The 19904-nt window shown below is 48.6% G+C and overlaps 1 protein-coding gene across 1 annotated transcript in view; it reads left to right on the top strand.

The window, feature by feature from the left end:
- Positions 1-19904, top strand: part of Rfx8 (regulatory factor X8) — a 64478-nt gene that overhangs the window by 26671 nt on the left and 17903 nt on the right. Inside the window, exons 5-8 of the mRNA XM_028865765.2 lie at positions 6531-6594; positions 13372-13482; positions 15137-15214; positions 19149-19262. Coding sequence (XP_028721598.1) covers positions 6531-6594; positions 13372-13482; positions 15137-15214; positions 19149-19262 — 367 coding nt within the window. The remainder of the gene's footprint in view (positions 1-6530; positions 6595-13371; positions 13483-15136; positions 15215-19148; positions 19263-19904) is intronic.

Genomic DNA, 19904 nt, shown 5'->3' with positions numbered 1-19904 from the left:
GGGAGGACCCACAGGGACCGGGAGACGGTGCTCCCACTCGACCAGCCTGGTCTGAGAATTGGATTTAACTACATTTTAATCCTCTTCCCTTTGTAATTGCTTCAAGGTGTCTCCCCCACTGTCAGAGCGATGTGTGAGAGAGACTGGGGTGCCAGAGTGACGTAATGGAAGTCTAGATTAACGGCAGTGATGCCAAAGCCGAGAATGTGGAGGCAAACCAGAGCTAACACCACACTTGAAAGACGTGTGGGGATATTTACTTACTTATCTATGTATTTAAGATTAACCGTGTATCCTAGACGTGGGTCTTGGTCTCTTCCGTGCCAAGTGATTGTGAAAACTGATTAAAGTAATGTGATTTTCATACTACATAAAGCACATAGACGTTTGCTGGTCCCCAAAGAAACAAGGGTTCCCTGGGTCTTCTCCATGAGGGGACTCAGAAGAATCTATAGGTGAGCCTGGAAAGGACGTCCGAGGTCACATGTTACCAAATACTTAGAGGCTCTGGGCCTTAAATAGGACTTAGAGTCATCTGACCCCTCGACATTCCTGCCCAGGACCCCCCAGAGCCCAAGAGTCTTGCTGAAGGAAGTGTAGCCTTCAGCAGCTGCTCCAGGATGCCACGTCTTTCCTCCCTGACCTCCTGTCTTCCCTGGTCTAACTGCCCTTCCCCTTGCCCAGTGTTTACTATTAAATCCTAATAGCCTAGGTTAGGATGCAGCCGCTGAGGGGCAGCCCACAAGGACCCCACGTCCTCATGGGACAGACGAACACAGGGCCATTCCTGTGCCATAGGACGGCTCTTGGTGCTGCTTTGGTGATTGGAAACTGCTCAGGCCTCCGACACCCAGCGGGGGACCTGGATCCCTTCCTTCTCAGCAAGGCCAGCTCTGGGGATTGTGTGTGGCTTCACGAGGGCCATAGTTTAGCAGTGACTCTGCTTTGGCTCGGAGCCTAATAGATGTCCTGGTGGTCTGAATCAGAACCGCACTGGGGAAATGACGCTGGGGCCAGTGAGCCCAGAGACACACAGGCCCTGTGGCTGGCGCCTGGACAGACCCGCTCTGGCCTTATTCTCGCTGTGGCTGGCCCCTGGGTGGTGGTAGACTCCAGTGCAGGGAAAGCGGGACTCAGGTTTACCACAGCCTTACTTTCTAGCCCAGATTTCCAGGTTCAAGCCCAGCAAGTGTCTGCAGTTCTCTCTAGGTCCACTCCACCAGATCCTCACTGCGCCAGGTAGTTTGGCGGAGACCTCCAAGCTCCCACACCAGGGCTTAAGGCTGGACCCGAGCAGCAGTTCTCTGTTCATCAGCCTTGTGGCCCACTGTATTGTTGTCTCCAGCTCACGTCCTAACTCATGCTGGTTTCTTTTTACTTTTTAATTAGCATATACTAATTCTAAGACAAAATGTGTGGTGATACACTGGTTTTTGTTATGACACTTCCCCACATGGTTATGATGTGTGTTGTTCATATTTACCCCTTCATTAACCTCTCTTGACTACCTTCCTCCTAGCCTGGTTCCCTTCCTTCCTCTCCTGAAATAGCTCCGCCTCCATATACTTCAATGTATATTTTATTTAATCTGCACTACACATAGAGATCATCTCAGGCTCTTGTGCATGTCGGGCACACACTGTAACCTGATCTACACCCCTGTTCCCGTGTATTCTTCTGTGCATCTTTGCTTACATGAGGTTCTAAAACAGAGGTTCTCAACCTATGGGTCGCGACCCCATGGAGGGGGTCAAATGACTCTCTCATGGGGTCACCTAAGACCATCAGAAAACACAGGTATTTATGTTGCGATTCATAACCATAGCAAAATGACAGTTATGAAGTAACAACAAAAGTAATTTTATGGCTAGGGGAGGGGGGTCCCCACAACATGAGGAACTGTATTTTTAAAGGGTCACAGCATTAGGAAGGTTGAGAACCACTGCTCTTAAAAACAGGTGGTTTTGAAGAAAAACTGGTTCAAACTCACTAAACCTGCTTATTGACCCACATTCTCTTGATTGGGCATCCCAGACAGGGTAGAGACAGCCCCGCTGTTTCTTCGTCTGACGAGGTGGATTTTATTTTGGATGGCCGCATCCCTCTGTGAAGCTGAAACATTCTCTCTTTCTGATAATTGTAATTTCAATGCATAAAATCCCCTCATTAACATTAAAGAATAACATGGCTCCCATAGTGAGGACCACAGCCACACACAGGTCCTGTCTTCTCTTGGTCTTACCACTTTCCTTCCAGTTATCCTTGAGTTAAACCCACATCTAACACCAATCACCTGGCAGGAATTTGGGAGTTTCATGTAAAAGCTGGAAATACTTGAGGGCCTGACTCAGCCATAATAAGCAGTTCTAGTTGCTCCGGGGCTGTGAGTCAGCGGTGGGAGAGGGGTGAGAGAGAGGAGTGACGTGTCCATCATTGTTCCCTTCAGTCTGACCCAGATCTGCCAGCTGCCACTTTCTTATTTCTGAATATCGTCAGGAATGTCTGGTGAAGCTTACTCTTACTATCCCAGTGTCTTATGCAAGTTTCAGCCAAATGAGGCTAGCTACTCACAAAGGAAGCTCATGTGAGCTTATCTAGCTGCAGGTGGACATGTTGATGAACCAATGAATTCACAGAGGCATAGGACTATTCTGACATACATCGTAATGCCCCACACGTCAGCTGCCACGGTTCTCATTCACCATCTTTACATTTTGATTTCCTTCCTCAGTAGATTAGCCTCTAAGAGAACAGATGTGTGTCTCAATCACAGCTATGCCTGACAAAAGCCAACAAAATGCCTGTCATGTGGCAGACACTTAACAAGTGTATGATAACTGAATGAGAAACAGATCAATAGATAGTCAAATGGATAAATGGCGAATAGGTGGATGGGTGGATGGATGGTTGAACAGACAGATGAACAGATAAATGGGTGGATTAGGTGACTAGAGGGAAGGATAGTTGGATGGATAAATGGACCTAAAATTCATATTGTGGTCTTGTATTTATTTTCTCATAGGAAAAATATGTTGACATAATGTAGAATTGTAGAGAAATTGCATTTCCTCCTACTTGAAAAAAAAAAAGCCTAGGGTCAGGTGTGATGGCTCGCACCTTTAGTCCCAGCCCTTGAGGGGCAGAGGTAAGGTGGATCTCTGTGAGTTTGAAGCAAGCCTAGTCTACAAAGAGAGTTCCAAGCCAGCCAGCGCTCCATAATGAGACCCTGTCTCAAAAAGAAAAAAGGCTCCAGTAACGATTCTTAAGACATCCCCAAATGCAGACAACCATAGTTTTCTGGCTAAGTTCCTTTTCTGACATTCGGTGAATTTTCACTTCAGATGTTTCCTTCTGTCTTGTTTTATTCTAGGGATCAATTCACAGTTCATATATTGTGGTGGTATTGTGTTCCCCAAAATATTGTGTACTTTAATAAATTTATCTGGGGTCAGAGAACAGACAGCCACTAAATACAAAGGCTAGAAAATGGTGGCACTCACACCTTTAATCCTAGCATTCCAGAGATAGAAATCCCTCTGGATCTCTGTGAGTTCAAGGCCACATTGGAAATAGCCAAGCATGGTGACACACACCTTTAATCCCAGAAAGCCAGCCTTTAATCCCAGGGAGTGGTGGTAGAAAGAAGAAAGATATATAAGGTGTGAGGACCAGAAACTAGAGGCATTTGGCTGGTTAAGCATTTTGGCTGGTTAAGCATTCAGGCTTTTGAGCAGTAATTCAGCTGAGACCCATTCCGGATGAGTACTCAGAGGCCTCCAGTCTGAGGAGACAAGACCAGCTGAGGATCCGGCGAGGTGAGATAGCTGTGACTTGTTCTGTCTCTCTGATCTACCAGCATGGACCCCAATAACTGGCCTCGGGTTTGATTTTATTAATAAGAACTTTTAAAGATTCCTGCTACAATATATTATTAGTTTCTTTGTTTGAATTGATAGAATGTTCCAGAATCTCTATGTATTGCTTTGTGTTTCTTGTGGCCATGGCTAAGTACCTGACAAAACAGCAAAGCAAGAGAGGCTTTGTTTTGGCTCCCAGTTCCGAGTAACACATTCCCTCACTGAGGGGAAGGCACAGGCACGGCGGTGGCGGGATGCTTGTCTTTGGTGCTGGCCAGGAAGCAGAGAATGGGGACCACCAAATGCTCCGCTGGCTTTCTGCTTTCCCCCTCTTTATTCATTCCAAGACCCCATCCCAGGAGATGGTGCCACCACATCCAGGGTGGGTTTCCCCTCCTCATCAGTGGTTCTGGGAACACATTCGTAGATTGTGGGAGCCCACAGAGGCTTCCTAGTGAGAACTTATTCAGGGTCAGAGAATCTGGGCTTGCTTTACCCAGCAGGGCTGCATAAGGAGATGATTTGGTCACGGGCATAGTTAACAGGTGTTTGGAAGGGTCTACACTTGGCTGTACAGTGTGCTTTGATCTTGCAAGGGGAAGGTCTTTTGCCTCTCCCCTTGGCATATTATAAAAAGCCCTTTTGAATAAACTTCAAGGCTACTGGGTATTGACTCAGGCCTTCCTGAAGCTTTTCTGTGTTTCTTTCTTCTCGTCGGCTAGGTCTCTCTTTCTATCATTTCTTAATTCCCTCCTCCCCCACCTAAGAACCCTTCAAAAAGTGGGAGCAGGTCAGAGCTGGTCTCCCACAGATTCCCACAATAGATGCACCCAAAGGTGTGCTCCTTAATGGCCCAGGTGTTCCTAAAGCCAACCAGGTTGACAATCCAAGTTCACCCTCATGAGCCCAGCCTCTTCAACTTGATACCAAAGCCTAGCGCCCTTGGCCCCACAGGCTCATGGCTGTCTCATAATGCAAAACGCATTCATTCCAACTTCAACAGCCTCTGTAATCTTCGGAGTTTCAAGTTTAAAACTTTAGTCTTTTCTAAGATCCCAAGGCAATCTGTCTCTCTCTCTCTCTCTCTCTCTCTCTCTCTCTCTCTCTCTCTCTCTCTCTCTCTCTCTCTCTTTTCCAGACAGGGTTTCTCTGTGTAGCTTTGGAGCCTATCCTGGAACTCACTCTGTAGACCAGGCTGGCCTCAAACTCACAGAGATCCACCTGTCTCTGCCTCCCAAGTGCTGGGATTAAAGGCGTGTGCCACCACGCCCAGCCTCAAGGCAATCTCTTAACTGTGAGTAAGCCCTTATAAAATAAAAGGCAAATTACAATATAACTACACACACACACACACACACACACACACACACACACACACACACACACACATGTCTATCTCCAGATATAGCTATATTAGAGGCTAACACTCCAGTATATGAAGGGGGGGACACAGCTCAGTCCACAATACATCTCCAAAATGGAACTCCTAAAACTCTTCAAATTCTCCATTTTCTAGCATTTGCAAGCTACTTATGTGCAGAGTTCCTCCATCTGTATCTCTGGGTTGAACGGAACCTATATCCCATGAACCATCTGGAATGTCCAAAGTAAAATCGATGTTTTGATAACAATTCTCACTAAAGAATGAAGGGTGTGTGCCTCCCTGAAGGGCTGGTGTCCAGGCTTTCAGTCTGTCTACCGCATTTGGGGAGAGAATAGAGTACTGTGTGGAAACATTATCAGATACATATCAAATACTCTGTCCAGGTTTTCATGACTCAGACAGAACGACACCATGACACAAACCTTTAGAAGAGAGCCCTCGGGGTTTTTGGGAGGCTGGGCAGGGATGGAGTCTTCTTGGATGCAGTGAAAGCCATTGCTGGCCCAGTCCCTGAGTGTCCACGTGACGATGGCTCCCTGCTTTGAGGGGAGAGAGCCTTGCACTCTGAGGCAAAGAGGAGGAGGATGACTTGGGTAGACAAAGCTCCCCAGCCATGCCTGCCCCTCAGCTCAGCCACAGCCCTGGGCAGACAGGGAGGAAGATGCTCTCCTCTCTCACACCTAGAGAAGGCACATTTCCTGGGGCAAGCAGGAGGCCCCTGTACTCTACTTTGTCTTATGCCCATAACTAAAGGGAAAACATACCACGCCACTCAATAGGACTATATCTATGATCTGCCGTGTATGTCTCTTAAACACACAGCTCAGCGAACATGGCAAAGTGAAGCTTACAGTCTACTACCGACCCCCAGTTCCCTTGTTCTGTGACAGTGCTCTGTCACCTCCATCACCTAGTGACATTATCCTATCTGGGTTGCCAATGTAAAGTACCCGAATCAGAAAGTAGTAAAGATCGCTTTTTCACAGTGGGTTTTTTCCTTTCCCACAGGAGTGAAGTTGTAACCTTGATGGTATAATACCCTTGCTTCTGAAGGGAATAAAAATTTTAAAATTAAAATGCAAGGTTGTCCCAGATACAGAAATAGATTTTTAAAAAAAATCCCAAGCACATGACAATCACCATATTGTGGATAGGACCTTGGAGGATGGGGTTTTTTGATAAAGACTTATACCTTAAACAGATAAGCTTGCTGCAGAAGAAATTCCGTTCTTGTGTTGGGAGAGAGGTCTCTTAGTCACATGATTTCTCTGTTGTCTGTTCTTCCGCAGTGGTGATGTGGTCACCTTTGGAAAATCTACTGATTATAACAACGTTATCCAACAGGAAGAAAGAGTGAGTATGGTATAAAATAGATGTGTTTCAATGGACCCACTTGTATCTGGGAGCTACAACTGTTTTTGTGTGTGGTGTTCTGGACAACCCTTAACCCACCATTGGTCTCACTGTTGAGTGTCCAGCATACATTATACTCAGCTAAGACAGACCTGGCCCTGTCTCAGAAGACCACACTGCCCAGCTGTGCTCACTGTCGAGCTGTGCTTCTGGAGGTACAATTCTAAAGGATGCATGGGTGGTCAGTGATGGATTTCCTGTAATGTGCTTCTGTGGTATTCTTCCAACTCTTAGAATCGGGACGTCAGAACTATTAACAGCTAATCGGTGACACTGAGTTGAGCCTTGCTTTAGTTGGCTAAGACATCATGAGAGCACTTTGATTGTGTATGCTCAGTTTGCTAAAGCAAATTACTCTAAACTGAGCAGTTTAAACACACTGATTTCTCATGGTTCTGGGTGGTGCTGGCCAGGGCTCTGTGCCGAGGTGCAAGCAGCAGGCTGCCCTTCCTGACCTTGGGTGGTGACCTTCTCTGACCTCTTGCTTGTGAGTGATCCAGTTCATGAAGGTCCCACCCTCCTGACCTAATCACCTCCCAACGTCCCACTTCTAAACTCTAGCACAGTTTGATTAAGATATCAGCAGAGGGATTTGAAGAGACACAGACATTGTCCCTAATCTCCCTAATCAATACAATCTCACTAAGAGTCATTTTTAAAAACATCAATTTTGTGACTAGTACTGTTGAGGGCTGCATGGGATATAACCCGGAAGTTATAAAGACAAAATCCCAGGGCCTCGTGCTTGAGAAGCACTGTCTGTGGGCAGAGAACTACGGTTGACATGGGGTGACTGGGACAGTGCTGAATGGCAGTGAGTCTGGAAAGGCAGGAGGGACTGAGGTGGGTCAGAGTGGTTATGAATGGGGGCTGAGGTGGGTCAGAGTGGTTATGAATGGGGGCTGAGGTGGGTCAGAGTGGTTATGAATGGGGGCTGAGGTGGGTCAGAGTGGTTATGAATGGGGGCTGAGGTGGGTCAGAGTGGTTATGAATGGGGCCTGAGGTGGGTCAGAGTGGTTATGAATGGGGGCTGAGGTGGGTCACAGTGGTTATGAATGGGGGCTGAGGTGGGTCAGAGTGGTTATGAATGAGGGCTGCCCCGCCTCATGGATCCCCTAATTACACTGGTAGTCTTAATTCCTGGACTGCTGAGGGATTCACCCCGGGACACAGGTAGATGGAGCAGGCCATCAAGGGGGATGCTCAGCCACTGGGTAAGCAGCAGCTGAGCCCACTCCCCACAGTGAGAGCGCACTGAGACGCATCTGGACTTCCTAGTCTTGGTGTGTGAGCTCTTTCTCCTCCCCTTCACGGAATAGGCAGAAGCTTTCTTAAGAGCCAAGCCGTCCTTACCCATAATTCAGAATGTCTGTTACAGTTAGGTGCAAGGATATATTTTTTTAAAAAAATGTAACTGTCCCAGGGCTGGAGAGGTGGCTCAGTGGTTCAGAGCACTGCTGCTTCTCTAGAGGTCCCAGGTTCAATTCCCAGCACCCACATGGCAGCTCACAACTGTCTGCAATTCCAGTTCCAGGGAACCCATGGCACCTGGCAAGCATGCGGTACACGTATTATCAGTGCGTGCAGGCAAAATACCCCAACACATAAAACAAAATAAAGAAGCCATGTTTCAAAAAGTGTAACTATTCATAAAACTGAGAAGTTACGGGAAAGGGCAAGGTGCTGTGTGGAGCTGGTGGTGTGTGCGCGGCAGGGGTGGGCGTCGCTAGAGACAGACAACTTGTTTCAGTGGGTTCCTGTCCATCCTCTTACCCGGCCAGCTTGGCCATTTCACACCCAGCTGCAAGCCCTCTTGTTCATCTCCCTTCTGTACCCCCCCTCCTGCTTCCCTGCTCTAGCCCTGACATTCATTTTAGCCATGAGGACCGACTAGGGAGAGCCTCACAGAAGATGGGGGTGCTGTAACAAATTAACACAAAGTCAGTGGCTTTCGGTTCTCTGGTGTTCTGGAGGGCATGAGTCCCTGTAGATGTAACCGTCTTATTCAATAAGAAACACAGAGCCAAATGCAGAGTTAATAGCCCAAGAGGTCAGAGCAGTCGCTGAGAGCTAAAAACCTTACCCTTCACTGCCGCTGCTGTCCTTCCTCTCCGCAAGAGGCCTACTTCCTGTGTGTCTGTCCTTTTTGTTGACTTTCTGTTCTGCCTTCTCATTTGTTGTAAACCCAACCACATGACCGCCTCATCACTGCCTGTCTGGACAGACCTCCAGGTCTTCTATGGTTGGTATTGAGATTCAAGGCATGTGTCTCCGTGCTGGCTGTATCCGTGAACTCACAGAGATCCGTCTGGCTCTGCCTCCCAAGAGCTGGGATTAAAGGCGTGCACCACCACCGCCCAGCTTCTGCTATGGCTTGCTATCAGCTCTGACCCCCAGGCAACTTTATTTATTAGCATACAAATAAAATCACATTTCAGTACAATTAAAATATCACCGTAAGTCCCCCATCAGTTCTCACTAGGCTAAGGTCACTGGTCTGTAGAGCTCTGTTCTAACTGCAAGCTCCAGGGAATCAGTTTCCTGCCTTCCAGCTTCTCAAGGCCACCTATACCCTCATGCCATGTAAAGCAGCAGGGTCACGGGATCTGGAGATTGGAGCATCTTGGGGCACCAGAGCTCTGCCTCTTAACTACGACATAGCTGATTCTGAAGGGATTCCCAGAATCCTTGTTGGGAGGGTATTCATCTTGGGGTGTAGCTTGCATTTGACCTGGGGGATGGTGCCAACAGTCTGGAGGCGGTGAGGAATGGACCGGCCTTGTGCTTTGGGCGAGGAAGGTGGAGAGAAGCCAAATGTGAAGAGATTGCTAACGCCAGGCTGAGGAATTTGGATTTCATTCAAGATAGTGTGGGGTACCATCAAAGCGTCTCCAAAGAGAGAACGGGATATATGGGGAGGGGGGGTATGATCAAAGATACAGAAAGAGAAAAGGCAAGAGAACTGATGAAGTAACTCAGGAAAGGCAGAACGTGTCTGAGGGCCACGGCAAGAGTAAGAAGTCATCCCCATGGTAACCTCAGGGTTAACGCATAAGCAATGTACAGATCAGCTTTCTGTCACTGTGACAAAAGACCTGCTCTGATCAACTTAAAAACTAAAGAGGTTTGCTTTGGTTTGCACTTTGGGAAGTTTTATAAACTGTCATGGGTCAGCCCCATATCTTCTGGGGCTGAGGTGAATGAAGCATATCATGGTGGGGTGTGTATGCTGAAGCAAAGCTATTCACCTTACAGCTGTGACATGAAAAAGGGGGAGGAAGAGGAAGAGACCCAGTGTCCTACCCTTCAGGACCCATGAGTTTTCCTTTTGATGTCTCATAACGAAGTACTTTTATATTCTTACAATCACCATAATATATCTGGATATAATCTATTATTTGAGAATTTCATATATGCACACATTATATTTTCATCATCTCTGCCTCACTCCCTTTCAGCAGCTCCCTCCAGAGAGCCTCCCGACACACCCCCTCCAAACTTCAGGTCCTTTCCAGTCCAGTTTGTTCTGCCCACATGCACACAGGTTGGGGGGCCACTACCCATAACCTGGGCAACCTGCCAGTGGCCACATCCCCCAGGAAAAGCGACTCTTCCTCCTCTAGCAGCCATCAGCTGCCAATGGCTCCTTAGCTAGGGCCTTGTGAGCCCCTCCCCATCCATGCTGGACTCTAGGGTAGCTTCATCTTGTGTGGGTGTATGCAGGCATCCACAGCTGCTGTGAAATCACGAGTGCAGTAGCATGTCACAGCCAGGAGGAAGCATTGCATGGTGATCCTCCCCACCCTCTGGCTCTCATGTCCTCTCCACATCCTGAGCCTGCCCGAGGAGCGGTGGATACAGGAGTCCAAGCTAGGACTGAGAATCCTTCAGGGCCTGATACTACATCCTAACATGACTTCTGGGTGACGGTGGAACAGTGATTTTTCATGTTGAAATAGAGAACTTCTGTGGTTTTGGAATAGAAAGAAAAAGAAGGAAGGAAGGAAGGAAGGAAGGGAGGGAGGGAGGGAGGGAGGGAGGGAGGAAGGGAGGGAAGGGGAGGGAGGGGAGGGGAGGGGGGAGGGAAGGGAAAGGAAAGGAAAGAGGAAGGAAGGAAGGAGAGGAGAGGAGAGGAGAGAGAGAGAGAGAGAGAGAGAGAGAGAGAGAGAGAGAGAGAGAGAGAGAAGAAGAAGAAGAAGAAGAAGAAGAAGAAGAGAAAGTCTGGCTAGAGAGGCTGGGCTGGCTTGGAGACGAGTGCTTGACGAAGATCTGATATTGGATCCCAAGCCCCCGTAGAAACAGCCAGGCACAGCTGCTCATGCCTAGAAACCCAGCATTAAGGAGCAGAGACAGGTGGATCCGGTTGGCTCAGTGGCCAGCAAGCCTAGACAAAACATCGGGCTTCCAGTCCAACAGCAATGGAGGAAGATGCCGGGCACCCTGCTCTGGCCCCTACACGGGAGCACATGTGTGTGCACACCCATACACCTACCGGCCTAGATTTATAGTTCTCAACCTGAGTGTGCTAGACATGTAGTTGAAATGCTAGATTTCTGGCCTCCTCTGAATCACCCCTGGGGACTGGGACTGGGGATCCCTGTTACCAAAGTGTGGTTTCAGGACCACACTTTGAGAAACGTGACTTTGGGAACAGCAGTAGCAGCCCGAGAGCAGCTCTATCCAGGTCGGTCTGAGCTCTGGAGCAGATGGTGGGTAAAAGTGGGGTTTTCACTGTGAAAAGCTGCCCAGAGCTGGAACTGAGCTCCCTGGGTCCTAAGAGAAGCACCAATAGTCAGGCTAAGCCTTGGAGAACAGACCCTTCCTGATGGTCAATCTCCCCATCCCCCACAAACCAGAGAGCAGTGTCCACTGGGACCAGGATGCAGGCAGCACCCGAAGAAAGAAACCTTGAGCGTCGTCACCACTCTACATTACTGCCGTGTGTGTGTGTGTGTGTGTGTGTGTGTGTGTGTGTGTGTGTGTGTCTAGATGCTGATGTCACCACTGCTTTCCAAGAGTACTCCAGAAAGGGGTGTTGATGCAGGACGTTGGAAACACTGAACTCACAGAATGCGTTTCTCGAAGTTCAGGGTCACCTGCTTTTTACCAGACGCTCAAAGTAATTCAGCAACACTGGCCATTGGGTGGTATCTCTAACTCCCTGGTCCTCAGTGTGACACTCAGTAGTAACAAGGGGTGTCACAAAGGGGAAGTGACGCCCCCAGGGAGTGTTTGCTGTCGTGTGTGGCACATTGAAAGATGAAGGCTGAGCACAACCCTCTGCCCTGAGGAAGAGTGCCCAGGAGTTCAAAGGAGCTGCTGACCCTCAGGAGCCTGGTGGACAGCAACATACCAAACCCCTCAGAGAGCAGCAAGTAGCTGAGTTCAGCCATGTGCATGTAGGACCTGAGGAAGCCGGGAGGTGGGGGTGGGGTGAGGGTGGGGGGTGGGGTGAAACCCTGACCCGGATCCAGACCTGAGCACAGCCCTAAGATGGAGAGAGAGATGAAAAACCTCAATTCCATGTGGTTGGCTTTGCATTCAAGTTCAATTAGTGGAACTCATTTCAGCCCATTCTATTCTAAGGAAAGCTTTCAGAAATCCCAAAGAAATCATTTTAAATAAAATTGGTGTCTTTTGCCCAGGAGCAGTCCCACCCCCTGCCCGGATGTCAGCATTGTGAGGACAGCCCATGTGCTTTATTTTTGGCAGGGGGGTTGGTTTTTTTTGTTTTTTGTTTTTTGAGACATGGTTTCTCTGTGTAGTTTTTGGTGCCTGTCCTGGATCTCACTCTGTAGCCCAGGCTGGCCTCAAACTCAGAGATCCCCCTGGCTCTGCATCCTGAGTGCTGGGATTGAAGGCGTGCGCCACAACCGCCCTTTCCCCGTCCCTTCTAGCCTGAAATTTGTTATTCCAAAGTGAAACCCATGACAATCATTTTCCTGTCAGCCCAGGATTTAATCTAATACAGCTAACTCTCTTCACGGCTCTAGCTCCACGCACGAACCTGACAGGACTCCATGTTATCGCAGGGAGCAACAATTCGACAGATGTCGGTTACAGAAATATGTAGTGACGTTAGGCTGCTCATAGATGGTATTTTTACTGAACATGACTATTTAGCTCTTGACTGTAACACAGGACCCCCCAAGCATCATCAGTTTGGGTAATATATTTGTGGCGGTTTGAAAGAAAATGGCCCCCAAAGGGAGTGTCATTATTAGGAGGTGTGGCTTTGTTGGAGGAAGTGTGTCACCACGGAGGGGGGCTTTGAGGTCTCATATATGCTCAAGCCACACCCAGTACTACAGTTCACTTCCTGCTGCCTTTGGATCAAGTTGTGGAATCCGCCAGCAGCATGTCTGACTGCACACTGCCATACTCCCAGCCACCAGGCCCCCCGCCATGATGGTGACGGCTAAACCTCTGAAATTGTCAGCCTCCGCCCCAATGAAATGTTCTCCTTATAAGAGTTGGCTGGGGTCGTGGTGTCTCTTCACAGCAATAGAAACCCTAACTGAGACAATATTAGAGCTTAAACCCCTCCCCTGTGGCCACGTAGATGACAGTGTTATAGGAATCACTATCTTTGTGATGGAATATGAGGGGAGTTAAAGAAATAGCACCATATCCAAGACCGTGGGTAGAGTAACTTATACCTGTGACTGTGACTACATTTTATTTTAAAGAAATAAGCGTTGTCTAAATGACTTGCAGTGTGAAAATCACTCACCAATTAAGACTGACTCGATGGAATCCCCCGTGTCTCCGTTCAGACGATGTCCGTTTTGGGAACAAGAACTGGCAAACAAATACTCCTGTAAGCTGGTAGGTTTGTGTCCTGCGGGACAGTGGCCTTTCAGGCTGTGTGGTTTTTACATCAGGGCCTTCCTATTTTGCCTGGGATGTGGTCATCACCTGGGATACCGCCTCCTTCCTCTCAGATCTGTGAGGACCAACATCCCCCCTGGGCCTGAAAATTGAGGTCTGCCCCTCAGAGCTGGTGCAAAGCTCCTTTGGACTGCTGCCCTTCATGTCTAAAGTGAGGGCTTTTCCCCATGACAGAAGGGAGGCCAGAAAAAGGAGGCAGAGAATTGGGAAATAATGCAGGATGCTAGTGTTTAGGAAGAGAGGTGTCAAAAATTGGTGGCCTTTGGAGAAACGGTTCAGTCAGCTAAGAGCCTGTTGCACAAGCGTAAGGATCCGAGTTCAGATCCCAGTGGCCTTGAAGAGCTGGCACAGAGGCTCGAGTCTGTAATCCCAGTGCTGGGGGGGGGGCTGCAGACAGGAGAATCGCTAGGGCTCGTCAGCCAGCTACTCTAGCCAATCAGCGGCCCAGGGTCAGTGATTCCCTGTCTCAGGTAATGAGGCAAAAGTGACGGACAAGGACACCCGATGGCCTCCTTGAGCCTATGTAAACGTGCACAGGTACACACACACACACACATAACAACAACAACAACAACAACAACAAAAACAAACTTCAGAAAGAGGGAGTCAGTGAGATGGCTCAGCAGAGAGAGGCACTTGCCACCAAGCCTGAAGAACTGGCTTCAATTCCTAGAACTCACACAGTGGAAGGAGAGAACCAACCCCTCTGACCTCACACCTGTGCCGTGGCATGCATGTTCCCACATACACCCCCACACATGAGTATGACCTCACACCTGTGTTGTGGCATGCATGATCCCACATACACCCCCACACATGAATATGACCTCACACCTGTGCCGGGCATGCATGTTCCCACATTCACCCACACACATGAATATGACCTCACACCTGTGCCGTGGCATGCATGTTCCCATATACACCCACACACATGAATATGACCTCACACCTGTGTTGTGGCATGCATGTTCCCATATACACCCCCACACATGAATATGACCCTCACACCTGTGTTGTGGCATGCATGTTCCCACATACACCCACACACATGAATATGACCTCACACCTGCGCCGTGGCATGCATGTTCCCATATACACCCACACACATGAATATGACCTCACACCTGTGCCGTGGCATGCATGTTCCCATATACACCCCCACACATGAATATGACCTCACACCTGTGCCGTGGCATGCATGTTCCCACATGCATGAATAAGTAAATATAAAAATTCTTTAAAAAATGTTAAAGTGGACCATTGTAGATGAAGACATTGGATGTCACCCTCTGGCCTTCACACACACATGTGCATGTTCACACACATATGTGCACATACACAGAAAACACACTACACACCTCCAAAAGTTACAGCGGTAGAACCAACCCTGGCGATGTAAGAGCTGCCGCACGGAAACGGAAGCTCCATGAGCTGTCAGTAAGTTGTGCTGACTCCATACAAATAACGAGCGCAGGCCGGATGTCAGAGCGGTGACAAGAACGGCCTCAGAGAGCAGAGTCCACGGGGTCTCTCAGGACAGTTGCTCGTGAAGTGGCCCTGCCAGCAGAGCTGACGTTCACTGCTTTCCTAGGTGGTCTTTCTCGCTGATGAGTACTGCAACTATTGCCGAGACGTTTTGCAGAGTGTGAGGAACCAAGAGCTGGAGAAGGTAGGCCTGGATCTATAACGTACAAGCACTTACGATCAGCTGTCAACCACGTAACTTGATCAGACCCCTCCAGGGATACCCAGAGCTGTCCCTCGGCCTCAAACGGCTCATCACGTGACTGTCTGGTCCTTGGCGAGGTCTGGGAAGTAGTCTAGCCTCAGCACAGTCGTTGGGGAATTCTTCAAAGTTCTGATGTGGGTATCACGATGCTTGAAGAACCAGTTTCAACTCAGCCTGAGTAAAGCATGGGTAGCAATAGCCTCCTTGTTTTCCAATAATGCTGAAGCCACTTTATCAACATAGGGCATGGAAAAAGAAACAGGACTTCAAGGGTTGGGTACTACTCAGTGGTAGAGTGCTCACCTAGCAAGCACAAGGCCCTGGGTTCGGTCTTCAGCTCCCCCCCACACACACAAAAAAAAAGAAAGAAAAAGAAACAGGATTTTGAGGAAAGTGATCAGGCATGGGTATTGAAGATTTTATTCTAGAACTGTCTGTGTGGCATTGGTGATACATCCCCTACCTATAGTGTGAAGCTCTGGGGTCTCCCTTTTACAGAAGGAGGGTTTAGAACTGCCTGTGGAAAACACAATTATTAATATTATTATTATTACTATTATTATTATCATTATCATTATTATTATTGGTTTTTCGAGACAAGATTTCTCTGTGTAGTTTTTGATCTTGCTCTGTAGCCCAGGCTGGCCTCGAACTCACAGAGATCCCCCTGGCTCTGCCTCCCGAGTGCTGGGATTAAAGGTGTGCACCACCACTGCCTGGCTCACTCACACACGCACACACACACACACACACACACACACACACACACTAATAATTTTTAAGTTACCGTTTTCTATGTGTGAGCATGACATGTGTGTGAGGCAGAAGACAACTTCCAGGCGTCAGCTCTGCCCTTCCACCGCGTGGCTCAGGGGTGGAACTCAGGAAGTCGGGCTTGGCAGCATACACTGAGCCATGCTGCCTGCCCAGATTTTACTTTTCCAAGCGTGAGATTAAAAGCCCAGGGAAACAAGGGCGCCCCCGAATGAAAGTTTCCCTGATGCTTTTGGGATCTAAGCCCTTCAGCTTTGAGCGACAAGCCACCCAGCATGCACACATGTGCTGTGGAGCCAGGGTGAAGCATTACCGCGCAGGAGAGGCCCAGCGCCCCCTTGTTCTGCCTGCAGCCTCTCGAAGCTCGCTCACTTGCTCAGCAGATATTTGCGTAAATCATGTCCTGTGACAGGCTCCGTTTCTGGGACGAGTAAGGCATTTTCCCCAAAGCTTGAGAAACGTATCATTTGGTAATGAAAGGAATAATGTTGCCCAATAAGTCTGATGAGTCCCAGAGCTGTTCATTAGTCACCTTTTCCTGTTAGTCAGTGACCGTGAGCTGCGGCAAAATACCTGAGATAAGACACTTAAAAATGAAGGGGCATTTCTTTGCACTTACAGTTTGGGAAATTTCGGGCCGTGTTTGATTGGCCTCATCGTTTTGCATCTGTGAGGAGGCAGAATATGAAGGCGGGGAGTGCGGGGCAGAACAAAGTGTTCCTCCTGGGTGAGGCACTAGGAGAAAGAGGAAGAGAGGAAGTCTCACAACCCTCTTAAAGGCCACGCCCCCAGGGGCGGGGATACTGCCTACTAGGTCTAACTCTTAAATGTGCCACCACCTTCTCATAGCATTACCAGCCAAGACCAAGTCTTTAGCTTATAGGCCATTGGGAGATATTTCACATTCAAACTCTAACAGTTACTGTAACAAAATACCTGGGAAGCGCTCCTTTACGAAGGAAAAAAAAAAGTTTACTTTGGATCACAGTTTTAAAGGTTCAAGGTCTTAAGGACTTCATCTGGTGATAGCTTTCTTGTTGGCAACCCAGAGCAACACAGCAGATCGTGTGTGTGTGTTTGTGTGTGTGTGTGTGTGTGTGTGTGTGTGTGTGTGTGTGTGAACATACCTGTCTGCCTGTAATTCTCCACTTCTTATATAGCCATGAGCATCCAGTCATCAGGCCTCTACCCTGATGGCCTTCTATAGTCCAGGTCAGTCCCCTGAAGTCCCTGCCTCTAAACACTGATGCCTTCATTCTCCACAATGAGTATTAACTCCCGCCCCCACCCCCACACCACATAAGTTCAGAGGAGGACAAACCGTAGCAGTCTGCATAGTTAGAATGTTCTGGGTGCCCAGAGAGGAAGAGCAAAAGCTGAAAGGACCCCCAAAGCAGGTGGCCATGCTTCTGCCAATGCTGGTAGGAAAGGCAGAGGCCGAGCAACTGTCAGAGCCCGGACAGAAGCGGTTCCAGGTGGAGCCTACATTGTGGACAGAGGCGGCAAGATGTCCCCCAGCGTGAGATGATGATGAAAGAGTCCATACCTAAAGGAGATGATGATGGAGGCTGCTGGACTAGCCAAGTTCCTGCCTCCCTCTCCCAAAGCTCCAAGCCAGTGGGAGAATAGGGAAGGCCACCATTTTGGATGTGTCTGGATAGAAGTTTCATCAAGGTCAAGGTGAGAAGAGATGGGGTTCAGTCTTGGTTAGAAACAGATATCAAAGAGAGAGGGACACGTTGGAGAAACACTTGTGAATGTTACTCACTAGTGAGCAGGAGCAGGGAACTTGGAGCATGGGTCGCCAACCAAGCTATAACTCGATGGAGACTCCCAGCTTAGCATTTCCTTGACTCTCTTTGGAGAAGTCTCCTGTCAACAGGATCCCAAGTCAAGGTCCTCATTGTGGCTCTCACTCCCTCGACAGCCTGAACTGGGACTTGCTTCCTGCCTGGGGTCCTTGGAGGGCTTTGCTATGCCTCAGGATATCTCGCTGCCCATGGAAACCCCACAGGACAAGAATCTTAGGGCTGGAGAGATGGCTCAGTAGTTAAGGGCACTCACTGCTTTCATAGAGGACCTGAGTCCAGGTCCCAGCACCAACAGTGGCTCACAACCACCTGTAACTCCTGCTCCTGGGGATCTGATACCTTCTCCTGACTCAGCAGGCTTAACATATATATGTGCATACTTAGACAGACAGACAGAGAGACAGACAGACAGACAGACACACACACGCACACACACACACACACACAATTAATAATAAACCTTTAAAGGGGACCATCTTTATTAGTTGGCAACAGCCAATTTGGTTCAAAAAATGGAAATGGGCAGATAAAACAGGAAAAGGAGGACACTGCCACTTTGCCCCTCCAGTGTAGTCCACTTGCTCTCCGAGAAGGTCCCCATGACTTCACAGTCGGTGCTGAGGAGACCCGAGGTGCAATGCTGTAAATTTTCTTTTTGAGCTGGAAAATGAGCAAAGTGATTAGTCAAGTCAGTCAGTGAACTTTTATTCTCAACCCTTGATTGGGCCCAAGGCCATCGTCTTATAGTCAACTGGAGCCCCCTGGTGGTCAGAAACAGCTTTGCATCTAGGAAGCACCCTCAGAGAAATAGATTTTCTAGCATGGGACCAAGGCCTGGCAGGCCTGCTTTGGTTGCTAAAAAGAGTAGTTTCTGCTGGAAAGATGGCTCGGTGGTTAAGAGCATTGGCTGTTCTTCCAGAGTACCCGGGTTCAATTCCCAGCAACCACATGGCAACTCTCCACTGTCTGTAACTACAGCTCCAGGGGATCTGATGCCCTCATACAGAAACACATGCAGGCAAAACACCAGTGCACATGAAATATAAAGAGTAGTCTCCAAACATGGCTGGTGAGGCTGATAACAAAGCTTTGTGTGCCTGGTACAAAGTCCATTCCAGGCCTTCAGGGTCACTGACTGTATGGGGTGAGACCCACAAGGCACAGCCTGCAGGACCACTGACTGTATGGGGTGAGACCCACAAGGCACAGCCTGCAGGACCACTGACTGTATGGTGGTGAGGGCCACAAGACACAGCCTGGGTTTCTGATGATGTGTTTTGTCACATTAGGTGGAAGACTTAATCACATCCTTCTGGAAATCTCTGCAGCAAGACACAGTCATGCTCATGTCTCTGCCTGACGTGCGCCAGCTCTTTGGATGCTACGACATGCAGCTGTTTAAGGTAGACAGACCCTTGATTCCCCTGTACATCCCTTCCAGAAACAGATGCCGGTGGTGGAGTTAGAACAGCACCCCCAAAACACACCGTCACAGAATAGAACACCTCCAACACACACAAGCCCAGAACAGCAGCCCCCAGTACATGCACCAACCCAGAACAGCACACCCTTATACACACACACACACACACACACACACACACACACACACACACACACACCAGTGCAGGATGAACCAGGGCCTTTTGCTCTTTTGAATTTTCTCATACAAAGAAAATAAGGACCCATGGTTCAGAATTTAGAGTTTCCATATCTGAATGTATCAACCAAAGATGTTTTATTTTTAATTATTTTGCTTGTTGGCTGTTTGGTTGGAGACAGGATCCCACTGTGTAACCAAAGCTGGCTTTGGACTCATAATCCTCCTGCCTCAGTCTCTGAAGTACTGGGATCATAGGTGTTCTCAGGCCAATCTTTTAAAAAGGCATTTTTTTAGGGGGAAGGCGGAGAGATGACTTAGAGGTTAAGAGCACTGGCTGCTCTTCCAAAGGACCCAGGATTGATTCCCATCTCCCACCTGGCAGCTCACAACCTTCTGTAACTCTAATTCCAGGGAATCCAATGCCTCTTCTAGTCTCGTCAGG

The sequence above is a fragment of the Peromyscus leucopus genome, chromosome 16_21 (assembly GCF_004664715.2).
Source record: "Peromyscus leucopus breed LL Stock chromosome 16_21, UCI_PerLeu_2.1, whole genome shotgun sequence".
Taxonomy (NCBI): Eukaryota; Metazoa; Chordata; class Mammalia; order Rodentia; family Cricetidae; genus Peromyscus; species Peromyscus leucopus.
The sequence above is the reverse complement of the archived record's forward strand: the minus strand, read 5'-3'. Positions and strand labels throughout refer to the sequence as shown.